Genomic DNA, 18,238 nt, shown 5'->3' on the forward strand with positions numbered 1-18,238 from the left:
TAAGTGTTGAAAGTATTTGAAATTTATTCAGCGTTAAGTATTATCCTGATTTGAAACAGAATTTCTTAAAAGGTTACTTTAAGAATAGAGGACAATTCTTAAAATCAATAGACCTATGGTTTATTCTTACAACATCTTTCGGGCAGTTCATATATAATACAACTGTTGAATAAAGATTAATAATTAATTATAGCGAAGAAAGAGTGATTGGAGTGAATCAGTTAGAATGGAGAGCCGCTTATCTAAGCCTCGTTTATCCTATGCTTAGATTAGCTATTTATTTATTTGATTACAAATATTTTCAAATATAATTGACCCCCATGAGACCAAAGAACCTTACCAGGTTGAATCTATGAAGCGATATTTGCCAGTTTGAATAAATTTAGAGCCGATATACATATTACGAAGCAATATGAATGTACAATGAGCCATATGCGTAACAAACAACCATCAGTACAAAACTTAAATATTTTTCTGTGACATCTTAGTATCCATTATTAATCTTCATTTGCGTTCATTTTTACTTCAATAACCAAAACCACTTTTTTAATGTGTTTAATCGGGATTTGTCATTCGTAAAACTGAAACCCCCTAGTCCACGACAGCCGGGCGGTAGCGCCGGTTAGAAAATCGGCCCATGAGCGCCGGGGCTCACCATCTCGACGGCGTGGGTTCGAATTCCAACCGAGACCGGATCCTCCCCTGTACGAGAGCACTGACTATCCACGTACTACAGGGAAACAAGTCTCGTAAGCCCTTAGCGGGCAGGCATGACCAAGAGATCGTTACGCCAAGAAGAAGAAGAAACTACACGGAAAGTTTGAAACAAACGCAATAGTAATGCAAAATTTAAATCTCTGTTTATTTATGTGAATATTGTCAGATGTTTCTTAATACAACAATAAACATCATACAGATACGATAGTCAAGTTCGGTTTTATTCTTTATGTTTGATTCAACAAAAAAACACGTCTGCCCGGATTTCTCCACCCATCATAAAATGGTATCCTGCCTCGTAGGAAAATTCTATCGTGGGTGCGTTTAAAAATATACAACCTGCGTCGCACCGGCCAGCATAAAAAAATAAAACAACAGCAGCAGCAAACGTTTTCGATGCGCGTGTACCCCCAGCTGGGCGGTGGATTGCCCGTTGTCCGTCCGATCGATTGGAAAAGGTCTATCACCGGGGGAAACCAAATTTGCATCACAAATTTGGCAGACCTTGAACGCGGTCTAGGTTTTTTGAAGTAAAACACGCTTCTATAAAGCTGAGAGAGTGTTTTAGTACCTGTCCCCTCAAAAGGTGTACAAGCCCGACCTCCACCTTTCTCTTCAACCCTGTCGACAGGTCCTGCGGGTTGATTACATCCTCGGTAGAGGCTGTTTCTTCTTGTTGGCCCATGCGTTGGACTGCTGTACCGGTTCCCCGCGGGAAACAGGTATTCCACCGCACGGCATCACGGTCCTTCTCGGGCGGATCACCCTTACCGACTTGCTACCGACGGCAAAACGCCTGGGAATCGCGACCGGATAGCGCCAAAGTTAGATGTGATGTTAATTTTAACATTTGAATATGATCCAAAATTAAACACCAAACGAAACGTCTTCAGTCGACTGTCGGTGGTGTGCTATGGAGCGGCTAGCTAAAAAACGTCCAGCGAAGAGTTCTGCTGCTGAGCCGGACGTCGCGAGTCCTAGAACCGGTTGGGAAGGGGCGCGGTTGAACTCGGCAAAGAGTAACACACACTTACATCATCAGGACCAGTTTTCCCTTTCGTTTTCTTCCGGTTTCACTTTTGCAGAGCGAGAACTAAAAATCGAAACCCCGCTGGTTCACTCGGATTTCGTAAGTGAAGAAGAAGAAGAAGAAGAAGAAGATAGATGCCTTTCGGAAAAGGGCACCGGGTGTCCGGACCCCTTGGGTGATCATGTGTGGCCATCGTGAAACTTAGAGGTCACACACACACATGCACAAGCGTCTTTGAGGGCTGAGGCTGAGGAGCTCAAGATCAACTAACGCCACTTGGAAGGGTGGATGCTCTCGGATGATGGATTCGTTGATTAGCGTGAGTTGAGGCTGCCAGGCTGGAGGTTGTTCAAGGTCACCACAAAACCATCTGCCAACCTCCAAGAGTTTGGTCACACCGGTCGTTGATAACAGTCGCACATGTGGTTAGGTATGTGTGGTTTTGTGCGACGCATGCAGTGATGCGTCAATTTATGCTAATCGGATTAAGCGGTTCGGTTCGAAGCCGGTGGTCGGATTCGTCGTTTTGCCAAAGCGGGACCGAACATCAGAGGGGAGTGATGATGATAAAACTCGATCATGATGTTTGCTAGCAGCAGCCATAGGACAGCGAATATCATTCGACGACAGATAATCCTTTAGAAGTAGTTAACAAATATCGCTTGAAAGAGCTTATGCTGATTCTTTTGAACACCACCGAGTCAGAGTTTAGTAGATGGCAACGAACTGATCAACAGCCCCCCGTCTTCTCACCTCCAAAGACTCAAACCGGCCATATGCTTCTTTTTAAGCGATCGGCATTTGCTTGATTTTGAGGAGAGTGTTTGCGGCGTACATGAAACGCAACTTTTTATCGAAAGGATTACTTCTAACCAGCAGGCGTATGGGTAAACCATATGGTGATTTAAGGCGCACGCGATCAGCTAGTATGCAATGTTCTAGTATCATCTAGTGTGCGATTTGCACTCTAGCTCCATACGTCGTTAGATTTATTTGAACATGGCTTTCTTCTTCGTTTTTATTTACCTAGCCTGTTTATTAGTAGAACGAAAAAAGCAAGATGAAAAATTAAAGTCAAGATTAAAGCACATGGAACCAGTTAGATAAAAATGTTTTTAAAAATATTGTTACAATTAAAGATACAAATCATGCTTTGAAAGTAAACGTAGCGTTATAAACTTTATAAGCGTTTATAAACTTGTTGAACGAGCCGATAACTTGGATAAGGATGAATCATGAAACATTTCTGAGTAACCCTAATACCGAATCAAAGTGAATTTTCAATGACGGACCCTCCAAATCAGCTAACACAAATCGAACCAAAAGTTGCTAATGCAAAATATAGAAAGGAAAAAAGCTATGGCACTGCACCAAATGCTTTGAGAATGGAACTTTGAGGAAGCAACTTTGAGAATGGAATTTAATGCATGCTTTTTTTATATATTAGCTCTGGGTACACTTTTCTGCTGAGGTACTATTTTGTGTTGCGAAGTTCAGAGGCGGATCAATCCTTTACGGGCCACAAGCGATGGTATAATCGGGTGACCTCCAAGCATTTCCATTGCCCTTAATGTTTCTGTACTAAAGGACAAAGTTGGACTTTTTTGTATGAAATCTGCTTGGTAGATCTGCCTCTGCAAAAGTTACGAAAATATTATTGATTAAAGATTGGATTTATGCTAAATTTACGCTCTGGTATAATTAGTTCCATTGGACCAACGCCGGTGTAGAAGTGCCCCAGCGCTCATAAACGATAAGTGTCCCCGATTCTCCCCTCACAAGTTACCAATTGACACTGCGGATGTGCACGAATTTTCCAACATTGATGCATTAAAGACTAGTTCAGTAGCAGGAGCTGCTGATCTAGCGACCGCGAGAGCTAGGGCGGCTGAGCGCTCCATTGACACATTACATCGGCAATGGAAGCGATTGTAATCCATCCCCTTCATACGTCCATAGTGTCCTTCCTCCATTCAGCTGCTAGAGTCTACTTTGGTGGGATATGCGGAAAAAAGCAAGACCTAGCTGGGTTGTAAGCTTCGAGAAACTTTACGACCATTTTATGTTCAAATATATCCTTTTCCTACCAAAGAAAAAAAATAAAACTGGTTTGATAAAGATAAAAGTCGCCAAGCACGATTGATGCAGAAACTTAAGTAAAACGAAGAAGAAGCAAACACGATGACTACCATAGCTGAAGGGAAAGTGGTAATAAGAACACGAAAAAGAAAAAAATAATAACGTGAAGCATTTATATATCTTCTAAAGTTGGCAGTCGATTATGTCTTTAGAAAAAGACATATGTAAATATGTATGTATAACTATACACGCCCATCCAACGTACGCATACTGAAGCGATGCTGAAGCAAAACAACTAATTTCTTCTCAGCTCAAATTTGATCGCCCAGGATACAATTCGGCGATGCGTACGCCAGAACTGCGTCGATCCTCAGTATAAAAGAGCCTCTCCATCGAATATTGGCGGCAGTTGTCGCTTGTGAGGCTTATCAGTTATCAGTACTTCTTCAGAAGACCCACTAAAACTAACCTACAAACATATCATTGCTTTCACTTTTATCATTGCACTGGCCCTGGCCTCTCCCCTCACTCCTCCACGTAAGGGTTCGCTTGAAGCTCAACCGAATTCCATCCTGAGGTTTGAGAACGAAAACAACGGTGTTGACGGATACAAGTTCGCGTAAGTACCTCAAGTTTGTTGATAAAATTTAAAAGAAAGACTGCAAAAGGCAGCGAGCGGCCGAACCGATTGTAGTGTTATATTTTTATCTAATGTGACAACCACTAAAGATGGCTAACGTGAGCCAGAAACATCCTGCTAATCTCTACATAATAATTAGTAACAGTAATTAGTAGTGCATTCGTCATGCACTTCACCTCGTCGATTACGAGCAAACCAGCCAGACAGGTTCAGGTTAATTTCTTACGAATTCGGTGTTCGTATCTTCATAAATAAGTTAATTTATTATTCATTTCACTGCTCTCAAAACGAAAAAGAAGAAGTTATCATGAAATTAGTAATCCTGGAGTATCCACTATGGCCCGGAATGGCTTAGCAGAATGATGCCCTTTGGATGATCAGTATTGTTTTTCTAATAAGTGATTTATTCACCTCTTTCTTCACACAGTTTTGAAACCAGCGATGGCCAACAGCGCCAGGAGCAGGGTGAGCTGAAGAAGGTGGGCGAAGAGGAGGCTTTGGTCGTTCGTGGCTCGTACTCTTTCACCGCCGACGACGGACAGGTGTACACCGTCAACTACGTCGCCGACGAGAACGGATTCCAGCCGGAGGGAGCTCATCTGCCCACGGTCTAAGCTTCCGTCAGCTATATCTTTTGCTAAGCCTAGCAACGAACCGTAGGGTTTTTACATGCACACATACACACAGAACTACGTTTTCGTAGGATGTGCAATCTAAGAATCTAAAGACATGGTTCGAATGTACATTTTTGTCAATAATTTTTTCGGTTGTTCAAAGCCAACACACTCTCGGACATCAAGCATCTTCCACATTTGTAAAATTCCTGTCTATAAAAGCTGAAATACAAATACTGGGAAGAAACAATACAAAACTGAGTTACTCGTTCTATTCTATTTTTAACATCCAAAAATAAAACGATTTTCATATAAGCATGGTATATAAACTTGGAATGCAAACCCATCATTAAGAAATCAGTTATGTGAGGATAAATGGTTTTAATTAATCTTTTAAAAATACAAAACCAATTTCAACTGGTGTTATGATAAATGCAACGATTTCTATTTATATTTATATTTATACTATGGCGTAACGACCTTGTTGGTCATGCCTGCCCGTTAAGGGCTTACGAGACTTGTTTCCCTGTTGTACGTGGATAGTCAGTCCTCTCGTACAGGGGAGGGTCCGGTCTCGGTTGGGATTCGAACCCACGCCGTCGAGGTGGTGAGCCCCGGCGCTCATGGGCCGATTGGGCAACGATTTCTACAGAATACTTTTTTCATTTTAATCCCAACGATTTTCTTCAGAATGCAGAACTTTCCGTTTCCGTGTGCAACACTAACACAACCTTTTCCATCTTCAATTATTCCTTCGAAAAGTAGGTGTTTGGCGCGTTAATTATTATGATATATTTATGTTCTGATTTCAGCAATAACTAAGAGCGAAAGAAGCACAATTTTTGTTTGAAAAATGATTAACTCTATTTGGAACGGAAGTAGGCTTTATCCTCATTAATATTAGAAGTTTACTAAATATAAACGTTTCTCAATTCCGACATGCAAGGCGAATAGAACAAAAGCGACATTTTCAAATTTCAATTTTGCAGCAAACATTAGAGAACTATTTAGTGAAAAACAATTGTACAAGTTTTTTGCTATGAAAAATTGATGGTATGGGTAACTAGAGAAAATTAGGAAAGGTCTCGAACAAATGTTTCTACAAGTTCGCATTGCCAAGAAACGTTCAACCGCATTCAATGTTTGTACTGGCAAACAGTACTCAAAAACAGGGGACATTCCGGTGACATTTCATCACGGTCAACAGTTTTCTTTCGCTTTTATCTCCGTGCGTGCACTAAAATCACATATAGCAGCAGAATCTTCAGATCAAACGATCTCGGTGGTCTATGGCGGAATGGTTGCTTCATTCACACCTTTTCCCGCGCTTGAGGCAACCGTGATCCTTCCCCTGTATGTCTCCATGATGTGTTCTATACGTGCGGCTTAACTTCTACAATCAACATCCAATATAGAAGGATGTAGGCTTTGGTGGTTTTATGATCAGTTTCGGTTAGAAAATAGACTTTTTCTAACGGACGAAAAAGAAGACGGAACAACAGAAAAGCTGTCTAGTCCGATCGATCCGTAACCGTGAACGGAAAGGAAGAGGAATCAATTGAACACGGTGGCACCCAAATCAGGCAGCAAGAAAGTGAAAGAATACTACAAAGAAAACATAATCGCATGAAGAGCCTCTTGATACCGGCCAAGTCGCCTTGGCTAGTATAAACCATGATTGTATTTACATTTGCTTCTCATCACAACTCACAACGCATCCAACGCCCAACCAACGAACGCACACTGGCACGCCGCCCAGCCATACAAGCATTTCGGCTCATCCCTTCCCAATTCGAGTTCGTTCGGCCAGGACACACCAATTCGCAGATTCACGCGCCAGTACTGCACATCGATTCCGTATAAAAGCGCTGCTCAGATCGGTTATCGGCATCAGTTGTCGCTCGCAGCTCTAATCAGTTATCAGTAGCTCCTCAGTAGACCAACGAAGAACCACCCGACAAACACATCAAAATGAAGACCATCATTGCTCTCGCTTTCGTCGTCGCCCTAGCCCTGGCCGCTCCCCTGGATGACTCCAAGACGGCTCAGATCCTGAAGTACGAGAACGACAACATCGGAGTTGAAGGATACAAGTTCGCGTAAGTGTCGCGAGTGTATTTTGCGAAGTGCTTTGCATCGTCTTTCGGTGACCTAAGTGAAAAGTGGACGAAAGACTTCAGCAGATATCGAGCAACGAACCTGTGATAAAATTTTGTGTTTTCCCACTTTTGACAAATTTCCGGTGGCACCACGCTTATCACATCGCATGGTGAAGATCAAATCCGTATTCCGCATCAAAAACAGTATTTCACTGAACTTCAGATAATATTTGGTTACCACCGTACACGCTTGACCTTGGCGATCGGTCCGCCTGGCTGGATCACGTTTATTCCTCCATTATATGGGCGGTTGCATCTTCGTCACCATATTTACTTTATCATTTCATTGCCACCGAAGCGCGAAGCGTGTTTGAAGTGAACTGTTTCGTAATCCCAGAGTGGTCGATATGGGCAGGAGACATTACGGCAGAATGATGCCCTTCGGTTACTCAATATTGATTTTTTAATAAATGATTTTTCCCGTTCTCTTTGCATAGTTTTGAAACCAGCGATGGCCACCAGCGTCAGGAGCAGGGTGAGCTGAAGAAGGTGGGCGATGAGGAGGCTCTGGTCGTGCGCGGCTCGTACTCGTTCACCGCCGACGACGGTCAGGTGTACACCGTCAACTACGTCGCCGACGAGAACGGATTCCAGCCGGAGGGAGCCCATCTGCCCACGGTCTAAGCTTCCGTCAGCTACACTTTTTCTATTAGGCTAACTAACTATCTCTAAATGCGAGCCGGAGTGGACAACACCACATACTCTTGAACCCATTCGGAAACAAAACCATCCGGATGGCAACGGTCCAAGGGCGACACTTTTCTTTACACATTCTGCACGTTATCGGACACGCACACAGTCAACACATAAACACAATCCTAAGAGTCTAAGGACGATCAAATGTCCAATGTACATTTTTGTTCATATGTTTTTTAACGTTACCAAGAGTTTCCTGCAGAATTGAAACGCAATCGTAAATGCGATTGGCTTTGATTCAGGTTGGATAATTTTTAGTGACAGACAGAAGTCTATGGCTTCGTCAGTCGTACTTAGTACATACAACTAATACTCATGGTGTTCAACCATCTGCCACACTTGTAGATTTCCTGTCTATACAAACTGAAATACAAATACTGGGGAGAATCAATACAAAGTTTTTCGTTCTATTGAAATATATCCATCCGAAATTAAAAATAATACAATTTGTCAATATAACGATGAGATTAATGAATGTGGAGCGCTTAAATACTCGTTTTGTTTATTCAAATGTATTTCATTGTAACAACTTCCAACTTTTAAACCAATAATAACTATATGATCCGAGTTTTCGCTACCTGCAGCAAGCAGAGAATGGAGAAACGCATCGATACTGAAAAACACTGAAACTATGCCAATGAGGGTAACTATTATTCAAAGCTAAAAAAATCTTCAAAATATGGCTCAAAACTCATAGAGCTTTTGAAAAAAATCAGACGAAGGTGACCGCTCCCGACCAATCGAAAATGGTTCAAATTTTTGCCAGTACAAATGGTCTTGGTTTAAAAAATAAAAAACAGGAATGAATTGATGATATCGTGATTGACAGAAAAAAAACTCTTTCAAAAAGGATGTGCACAACATAACTTCAAATCTTTTTGATTAGATAATATTACGATTGCTTTATTTTCAACACACTTAAAAGGTTCTATTTTTATTCACTCTCACACATCAACTTAATCTGTCCACTATCAGCGTATCCTTGCTAGTCACACTACCAGCGTACCCGACCAAAGTTTATAAGCTTGCTCATGTTGGTTTCTTCATGTGTTTCCATGTGCTAGACCCTCTACCGACAAGACTTCAGGATGCTATAAATAATCAACAATATATTTAATTATATGCAGATTTCAAAACGTTCTGAACACGCGCTGGTTCCTCGCAAGCAATCAACGAAGGATAGCTTGAATAGTTTTGAGTTTCAAACATAAAACGATGACGGATGGAAGTCTACAGACGGACCATTCCTTAATGACTGCGGTCGCCGAGCCAAGGCGGCTAATTATATTCATTTAAATCAACGTTACAAACATCACCATCGGAATCGATTTCGTCGCAAGCGTAGACCCGCGGTTCGAAGTGTTGATTGCGATCTTTCAGAGGGCATCCGATAGCTGTCGAATTTCCATATATCGTTATCATAATAGCTTTATGAAGAAGAGCGCAAGGTGTTGGTGGCTTTGGTGGATTTGGGTATGGCACAAATCTAACCACGATCGGATTCGACTACGAGGTGGCGTTCATATTATGCTCAAGATAATGGGCGACCATTAAATGCCAGTTCTAGTCGAAAAAACTGTTTTAAGATTGATGGTTTCCAATTGCGAAGTGTTAGTATGAAAAGAAATTAGAGCAGTTTGCCCAGTTAAGATGAAAAACTGAACGGGCCATGAATAAAAACATGATATAAACATATACCATTATTTTGCGTTGATAAATTTTTCGAATTTTTTTAAATATCATTTCTAAACGATAAGATTTAACGAAACGATTCCTCTAGGTTACAAGAAACAATTCATCGATTCTAGCTTGGTGTTGATTTCGTGAACTTATGAATTGTTTGCTTTGTTCTGGTTTTGTGTTTGGTCTTCCATTTTGTATCCCTTTTATGTGAGTTCTCTCTTCTATTTTTCTCTTATTTATATTTAGCTCCTGGTGTCCGGATGCTAACAATGAATAGATTTGATTGAAGATTTGAGAACCAGCAAGCAAGAAAACATTATGAATTGCTATATTGCGTAGGAGATGTGTTTGATACAAAGCTACCAAATACTTTGGACATATAAAACGTAATGAGTAGCCAACTTGTACGCAAAATCAATCTAAAAATCGTTTAATATATATGCTAAGTTTAAAAATTCAAAAATGTTGAAGTCATGAGCTTTCGTTGCGATTTAGTACACATCATGAGTATGAGCTTTGTTCCTCGACCTGACGAAAAGCTCTTTCCACGATCGTGCTTTTTTTAAATACAGGGGTCGACAACTGCCTGCCTAGCTCCCAAAACATCATTCTCATCATTCTTCTGTGCTACTAATTGTAAACAAAACAATCCGTTCCTTTTCTGTTGTTAAAATTCCGAAAGTCAATGTTTTTTTAACAAATTGTTTCCATTTTGAATAGCTCATAGAGTTTAAAATGTGTACAAAAAGTAATCGATGTTTATTGGTTGAACAAGGCATCCCCTGTGTTGAACAAACTGCTTTGGTAATTTTCATCCCATTGTAAAACAAGTATTTTATTGGTAGGATATTAGAAGATTTCACCTTAATATAGTTCACCACAGCTCAATTACCATGAGTGTACTGGAGGTAATATAAATAGAAACAGTGTGAATAGCACCTCATCCTCAGTCGGATGTATATGAGGGTCCAGGTACCGTTTCTAAGCATTGTCGGCTTGTTCTCGCGAAACCATCGAATTATATGACGATTGAAATGGAGATGTTCGCAATCCAACAATCCCCTCCTTTATGATTTACCCCTCCTTCATGATTCACCGATCATGATCATGCAAATGTGACTTGAAACGATATTTCTTGAGCTTTCGCTACACTGCATGATGGATTGACCATTTAACCGTTGAAACGATAAACGATAGTGTTGCTTTAAGCTGGAAATTTGTGACATCAATCATTCCTGCAGTCTTTCAGATGCACACATTGTTGTGTGGTACACGGTTTGTGAGAAAATGGTACATCGAAGTATTGCCGTATAGTGATTTGGTTTAAAAAAATCCAATAACATTTGAATATTTATGAGATTGAAATGGAATTAGATATTCGCCACAATTCAACACTAGTCTTCTATAAATTGAATGCTATAAAAGTGCAACACTCTGCGGGTGGTACATAAACATGTTTTTTTAAAAAGCATATTTTTTACGAACGACGACACGTCAAAAATGTTGATGTTACTTCCTTTTCAGGCGAGCCACGAAATCATCAAATGCATATCATGCTTGACATTCTTCGCTCCATCTCTTCACGACCGAAATCGACAGCACCAAGTCGAAGTTCAAGTGTCAAGAGTGAGCTTCCCAGAGTCTCAACTTCCACCCTTGCATCCACGCTCACACCTCAGCACGTTGTAGCTTCGCAATCTGCGTCGGAACTATGGACGCGTCAGCTTGTTTGCCAATGTACGGCACTGACCGTCCGCAGCACGCGTTAGCCTCCCCACAGATAAGGGATGCGTTACGCGCTACACGCTTGGTGCCTTCCGTGCGCGACCAGCAGAACCACGGAAGATTGGCCCACGGACGGGCAAGGATGACGAAAGCGATCGCCCTAGGCCATCCCGGCTCCCGGGTCAGCAAAGGTGTTGGCCGCCCGGATTTGTACAAATGCGCAACCGAACGGCGTTCGATCGATAGTGGCGTGAAAACTATCGAAGCATGTATACCCCCGACCCACCGAGAAGGATCGATCCACCACCTCAAGTGGCTCCTCGCCGATGACAATTAATCACCGTCTGCGAAATCTCGCCCGGTTCGGAGCACGCGGAAAAGAATGCGCTTGCGAGAGAACACTTCCGAAATCGAGCCGCGGTCCGCGGAAGGCGTGCCATCTTTACGAGCCACTCGGTGCCATTTGTCACGATTGCACCTCGGAACAATCGCGCAAAGGTGCATTTTAACACCTTTCTGGTTGTGATTCCGGTTCGGAGTGGCACAGTGTTGGCAGGATGAGGAGACAACTTATTGCTGGGAACACTTTGAACGGTTTCGTCATATCAGCTGAAGATCATCGACGAATGAAAATGATAAGGGGAGAAACACAAGGAAATGATCGACAGAGAATTGATGAAAAATCAGCATCTCTGAAGAATATATACGTTTAATTTATAGATAAGATGAATCTTGATTTTAAATACAGTTTTACTCTTCTATGCTCATTATTTTTCGGGTATGAATTATGTATAGGGTTTTAAATTGAATTAATTAATCAAAACAAAAATATCGAATTGTTACTGCTTTGGTAAATGACAACTTTACATAATAATATCAAATCTATTTGTATAACAATCACTGTGTACTGCAACAAGTTCCACAATCAGGCCTCCTTCCAATCATCCCCACAATCGCAAACCCCTTGGAGGCGTACAATTGTCGTCATCGTTAACGGCCTAAACAGCGATTGTAAAGATCGTGCCACCTGTTTCGAATACGATGCAGACGTCATCAAACCAGACACAGTCAAGTGAACCGTGCTGTTTCACCCAACCTAGACTCGTAAGTCACAGTACAACGCGCTGACGGGTGGAAGGTGGCTTGCGTTGGGTGGGTTTTCTTTACGATACCGCGCTGCGGAAGATGCTGCAGTCACCGAGAACCTCTGAACCGGCCGCCGAACCAACCAATACGTTCTGTACCGTCGTGAGAGTAACAGGTCAGCCCGGGTTTCGGTGTTCGGGTGCATTTGCGTTATCGAACCGAGGAAGAGCAAGGTGCTAAGTGTTGAACGAGGCTCTGGAGAGTGGCTTTTTGCATTCCGTAGCCACTGATGGGTCTGGTGAGACGAGTGAAAAGCTGAACTGCGATCGGGTTAGAGATTTTTCCGACCAGTGCTGTGATAGTTTAGAATGTGTTGCGATTCCTATCAAACCCCCGTTTGCGTGCTATAACATCGAAAGGTTGTTTGTCGATATTTAAACTCGATAGTAAAAGGTTCCGAAAAAACAACCGTGTCATCGAAAGTAAAAGTGAATGGTGCAACTCCTTGTGATTTGATTGGGAAAAATCCAAAAGTACTTCAACATGAAAGCAAGAGTGTTGGTAAGCCGAAAAAATACTAACTGAAAAAAATTGAAAAAATCGGAACATTTCAGTGACGTTTAGAAGAAATTGATAATTTGTGTTTCAGAAATTCTTTATTAAATTCATATTATATTTACAATTTTCTTGTTATGAAGATGTATTAGTTGTTCCCCCAGTGGAATTATTTTTTAATGCTTCTAACTTGTCCTCGCGTGTGATGCTTCAGTAAGAACTTCCACCTTATAGTGGGAACCTTAGGTTCTAGGCAAATTGATTTAATGAAATACGCTCGTTTATGATTATTTCATCAAACGTTAATGGCACCACTACGCATCGATTTGTTCGTGCAGACGTCAACGCGCAGCTCTCACTTGCCAGCCAATGATCCATCATAAACGCGTATCAAATTCACCCGCCACACGCATTTATTTGGGAAAATTCAAACCATCCTCCGACATCTCCATCGTAAACAAATTTGCATAAACTACAATTTACACCTGCAAACAGCTTTATTACATTGTTGTGTTCGACTTGGTGTATTTTCCACTGGCTTCGTATGACAGTTTCATCGAAAATGAAACGATCCCTTCGTAGACAACATCCGGGTTTTCTAGAAAAAGCATGTCTTTCATTGATAGATTTTTTGATTAGGACGTTCTCCATAAGATTCAAGCACGAAAGACGTTTTAAATTATTTGTAATATGATTCGTACCTACCGCTCCACGCATTTCTAGCGACAATGTTAGCGTAAAATACCGGTGAACGTCAATCATCGGGCAAATTATCGGTACTTTACCGTGCCGGTCCAACACGCGGAAGTTTGGTCAACCGGAATTATACAAATATTTGCCAAACACCCAGTCGGTTGAGACCGATTGCATCATACGTACATACGCAGCGGGACGGAGGCTTTTCGAATTCCAACCACCATGCGCGCCCTGTTGCGCCGTTTGTTCTGTTTGCGAACGTTAAAAATAACCGGCTACCGTGGTCGAGATACGTGTTAGCATACCGTTCGGCTAACGATCAAATTGAAACATTGCTGTTAACAAGCAATAAGCCTGTCGAGGTTCGCGTTTGGGAAAGGTCGTTAGAGCAATGACGAGTAATTTAAATCAAATCGGTAAACTATGAAATCATAAGTAGTGCAGCTTGAGTTCGTAGTTGGAGGAAAATATTTGAAAATGCAATTATGTAGTGTGAATTTATACAGGCCGAGCCGAGTGTCGTTTTAACACTTTGCACTTAACGCTCTCCTCCGCAAACGTTTACCGGAGCCGCATGACCTTACACGAGTTTTATCGAAGATCAGATGAAGATCGGGCACCACGATTGTGACAATGTTGCAAAAACCCTGTGACATAGACCCATGGAGCAGCAGCTGATAAATCCGTTGGGCAACACCGCCAACCAATAGACCGTGATTGTGTCCGCCCGAAAAGGGCTCCGGCGGCGGCGCATGAAATGTCACCCGCTGTCATTGGGTTTGCGGCGGTGTTGGGACACGATCGCGAAGATGCAACACCATACTCCGGTGCGCGACCTAGCACCACGTTCCATTCATCAAATCGCGGCAAAAATCATCAAACCTCCCGATCGATCGATCGTCTTTTCCCCCGGTCTCAAGATCATGTTTAGCATATGCACATAAATATCGCTCCGAACACCTTCGCTTTTTCCACGACCACGGTCCCTGGTTTACGTTCCGAGGGCTACTCGAAGATGAGACCTACGAAAACGTTCATCGATGAACAATGATAAGATGGGCGCGAGACAGCGCGGTACGATTGTGTGCATGTTCACCGCGACCTGCAACATAGCTTTCCCTCCGACCCCTATGGGAGGGGGAGGAAAATGTGCCCCGCTGCCCGTCGGAACAACTTCATCCGATCCGTTCCACCTTCGCGTCGACCACTTGGGCGAAACGATCGCGTCCATCATCGGCACTCGACCGACTGCAATGACATCGGTGTCGCATCTTCTCGTTAGAGTTAATTATTCAAACGGCACCAAGCGCGCCTCAAGGGTGAAGTTCGCCGCATCTGCTTCCCGGCTCCTGTTCGCACCTACCGCCGATTTATGCGAATCGTGATTCACAGCGTGAGGACTTCTCGTGCTGTCCACAAACAGCTGGGCATATCCTGAGGCACACATGGGAGGGTGCGGTGACGGATCTAGCGATGGCATGCATAACTCACTCTACACACGATGTTCATGTGGGCTCAGGCATAGCTGAATAATGTCAGCCTAATCAAGCAACAAAATCCGGCAAGGTGTTTGCATAGTGCAGTCATATTCGCGAATGGCGACATTGATTATCATTTTTACACACCTTTCATTTATACAAACGCAAACCAATAGAAAACATTCAAAAGGAGCAACAAATGTTCTGATGTCACGCACGATATTATTTATGTTCGAAACTACTCAATCTATTATCTTTAATCGAAACCCATTTTCACTTTATTGCCGTTAATATGAAGCGTTTATTTACGTGAATTCGGATCCAAATGATCAATAGAGTTGTCAGTGATTGCCCTCTGCGTATCATCGAGCACTGGGCGGATCAAATTGGGTGTGATGTGTATTGAAATTGATGGACCACATCTTTGAATCGAGCGAACACAACATCGGTAGCAATATACAACGCACATTAAATCCATCACCGACGATAATCCTCGGCTAATCGATTCGCGTAAAGCATCAACGCCGCCACCACCATTGCACTGTGGGCAAGAACTGGCCAAAGATTTATGATATAGCGCACGATCTCTGCCTCGCGTTTTGGCACCCCATTCGGCGTGCGTGACTCACGGACCACGAGCGGTGGTTCTTGCAGACGGCATTCCTCTCGAGCACCTGTCCCAAGAAGGAATAGAACGTATCCAAATATCGTTTATCGCTGCAAGCTTATGTCACTTATCGATTGGATAGGTGCTATCGAATCGGATTCCGTGCGAAGATCACGGGTTCAGGGCGAGCTCGTGCGGAACCTTTCAAACCCACGTCCGAACGTTTCCGTCGGGCCACAGAGATGCTTCAGCTTGCACGACTCCCAGCCATCCTCAATCGTACGCCCGGGGGCTATAAATCGATGGACATTTTATTGGACAACCGACCACCACCATCGGTGGGTCATCTTTGTGCTTCATTCCGGTCGACAGTCAATCATATCGCTGGATTGTTTTGTCAAAGTTCCAACGCCTCCAACGCGAATTGATGAGAAAATTTGGAAATAGTCGTTTGAAATAAATTTCTGCACATGGAGCTGTTGACATTCAGCTGAAGACGATCATTTCCAGTGCTGGGTGATAAATAGGATTTGATATCTGACTTTGTTCCGAATGAAATTGCCAATGGCCATCTTCAAATCGCATTAAAAGCTTTGCATTTTCGGGAGGTGCCCGGTACGAATGGCTATCTTATTGGAGTTGAGAGGCTCGTGTGTCACTCCGGTCATAAATGACGCACTTCCGAATTAGGTAATCTTAGTGTTTTCAATATATCATTTCTAACAAACTTTTTCAAAAGATCGATTATGATAACGAAACGCGAACCCGAAGACCTTGAACACGACGGAGAATGACTAAAAATTCTGCACAGTGGGAATGTAAACTACGCATTAACGCTAAGTCAATTCGATTTGTATTTCAGATAATTATCCTACTGCTAACGATGGTGCGTGCTGCCTCGAAATACTACGACGGTCCGATCCGACCTTACGAGTTTGGTTTTAACATCGAAGGACATCAGCACAGGAAGGAATCCAAAGGTATGTTTGAGGGTATTTATTTACGCAAAGACCTCAGAATAATTTTATTGCTGATCTCCCTTGCATTTCTTTTAAATTCACCGACAGATAAAAATGGAATCATTATGGGCGAGTTCGGCTTCATTACGGCCGACAACGTATACCACGTCACGGTGTACGCTACCGATGCGGACGGTAACTTTAAAATAGTCAGCATGAAAAACTACAAACTCGGACCCTCCACTCCTCCACCACCTCCACCTGCACCGCCCACCCCTCGCCAAACGACCACGGCTACGACGACGACAACATCCACCACCCCGCAGCCATTCCGCATCATCACCACCGCGAAGACGATCGTTCCGCTCACAACGCCGAAACCTTCGAACGTTGCGGCCTGCTCGGGATGCAAAATTCCGGAACCCGCCTCGACCACACAGCCTCCACTGCCGGAAACGAGCACCCAGTACGTGCCGCCGTTTAAGATCGTGAACAAAAACGACCTCGAATCCGTCGGTTCCGGGAAAACAACCACAACAACCGAATCAACGCTTGACGAAACAGAGCTTCCCCAGGACATCCCGCAGAAGTTGATTGAAAAGTCCCCTGCCGAACCGAAGGGGCGGCCAGGATCCCCCGGCGGTTCTGAAAAATCGACCCACGATGCCGACAAACGCATCTCCTCGAAGGAAGCGGGATCACGCGAAGCGACGAACGCAGAACGTAAGGCGCCTCAAGGTATGCAATCGTTCAGCAAAGCCAACAACCAATCTAGCCAAGACACCACCAACCAGCCTGATCGAACGAAATCGACGAAAGCAACGTCGACGAACGCGAGAGGTGGCAACGACAAGCAAGACGATCCGATGAAGCTGGTCGAGCTGCATACCGCCAACATGATCCAGCACATCCTGAACGGGCTGCTCTATCGGTTCAACTACACCGTCGGGTATCACGGGCATCACGAGCAGGGCGACCGGCAGGGCAACAAGGAGGGCGGCTACTATGCGATCGGTCGGGATGGAATAAGGCGCGGTGTCAGCTACAAAGCCAACGAGTTCGGCTTCCAGCCGCACATCAAGTTCGAAAAGGTCAGCCCGGAGGAAACGCCGCGCGAGGACACAGAAAAGCAGGCCGGATTGAAGGGGTTCGATTTTAAGTGGTTCTATGGTTCGTAAACCAACGCACACCGAGCAGGGAAAACAGAACGATTTTTCTTCAAATAATCAAATGGAGCTTACACTTTAAATACTCAAAAGATCTGTGAATAGCATGTGTGTGATCACAAATGTTACCCGCAACGATACTGCCTAACAAACGACAAAAAAAAGAAACTAATTTTAAAATCACAGAATGCAAAATAACAAAATGAGTGATGTTAGTCGGCACAGACACATTTAGTGACTCGAGAAACAATACAAGATTTAGGATGTGTAAAAAGACAAACAATAACGAAAAAGTAAGATAATACCCACGAATTCCGATGTCGATAATGATAACAGGAATAAACGTCT

General features: G+C 43.2%; 3 protein-coding genes across 3 annotated transcripts; all 3 read left to right on the forward strand.

Annotated features, from left to right (window-relative positions):
- Positions 1 to 4,169: 4,169 nt before the first annotated feature.
- On the forward strand, positions 4,170 to 5,080 carry LOC131293942 (endocuticle structural glycoprotein ABD-5-like). Its single transcript, XM_058321991.1, has 3 exons — positions 4,170 to 4,173; positions 4,280 to 4,445; positions 4,894 to 5,080. The coding sequence occupies exons 1-3, from the start codon at positions 4,170 to 4,172 to the stop codon at positions 5,078 to 5,080; spliced, it is 357 nt and encodes a 118-aa protein (XP_058177974.1).
- Positions 5,081 to 7,048: 1,968 nt separating this feature from the next.
- On the forward strand, positions 7,049 to 7,863 carry LOC131282553 (flexible cuticle protein 12-like). The gene is made up of 2 exons (XM_058312050.1): positions 7,049 to 7,179; positions 7,677 to 7,863. Exons 1-2 carry the CDS (start codon positions 7,052 to 7,054, stop codon positions 7,861 to 7,863), a joined length of 315 nt encoding a protein of 104 aa, XP_058168033.1. The 5' UTR covers positions 7,049 to 7,051.
- An 8,144-nt stretch (positions 7,864 to 16,007) lies between these two features.
- LOC131293943 (probable inactive serine/threonine-protein kinase roco10) lies at positions 16,008 to 17,902 on the forward strand. Its single transcript, XM_058321992.1, has 3 exons — positions 16,008 to 16,103; positions 16,628 to 16,745; positions 16,833 to 17,902. The coding sequence occupies exons 1-3, from the start codon at positions 16,008 to 16,010 to the stop codon at positions 17,900 to 17,902; spliced, it is 1,284 nt and encodes a 427-aa protein (XP_058177975.1).
- The last annotated feature ends 336 nt before the right edge of the window (positions 17,903 to 18,238 follow it).

Source organism: Anopheles ziemanni, chromosome 2 (assembly GCF_943734765.1).
Source record: "Anopheles ziemanni chromosome 2, idAnoZiCoDA_A2_x.2, whole genome shotgun sequence".
NCBI lineage: Eukaryota > Metazoa > Arthropoda > Insecta > Diptera > Culicidae > Anopheles > Anopheles ziemanni.

What these genes read in the sequence shown, in the direction of transcription:
- LOC131293942 (XM_058321991.1), top strand. An exon ending in GTTGACGGATACAAGTTCGC is followed by an intron (nt 4,446 to 4,893) that starts GTAAGTACCTCA and finishes TTCTTCACACAG; the next exon opens with TTTTGAAACCAGCGATGGCC.
- LOC131282553 (XM_058312050.1), top strand. Translation starts at nt 7,052, where the DNA reads ATGAAGACCATCATTGCTCTCGCTTTCGTCGTCGCCCTAGCCCTGGCC. An exon ending in GTTGAAGGATACAAGTTCGC is followed by an intron (nt 7,180 to 7,676) that starts GTAAGTGTCGCG and finishes CTCTTTGCATAG; the next exon opens with TTTTGAAACCAGCGATGGCC.
- LOC131293943 (XM_058321992.1), top strand. Translation starts at nt 16,008, where the DNA reads ATGCTTCAGCTTGCACGACTCCCAGCCATCCTCAATCGTACGCCCGGG. An exon ending in ACAACCGACCACCACCATCG is followed by an intron (nt 16,104 to 16,627) that starts GTGGGTCATCTT and finishes TTTGTATTTCAG; the next exon opens with ATAATTATCCTACTGCTAAC. An exon ending in GCACAGGAAGGAATCCAAAG is followed by an intron (nt 16,746 to 16,832) that starts GTATGTTTGAGG and finishes ATTCACCGACAG; the next exon opens with ATAAAAATGGAATCATTATG.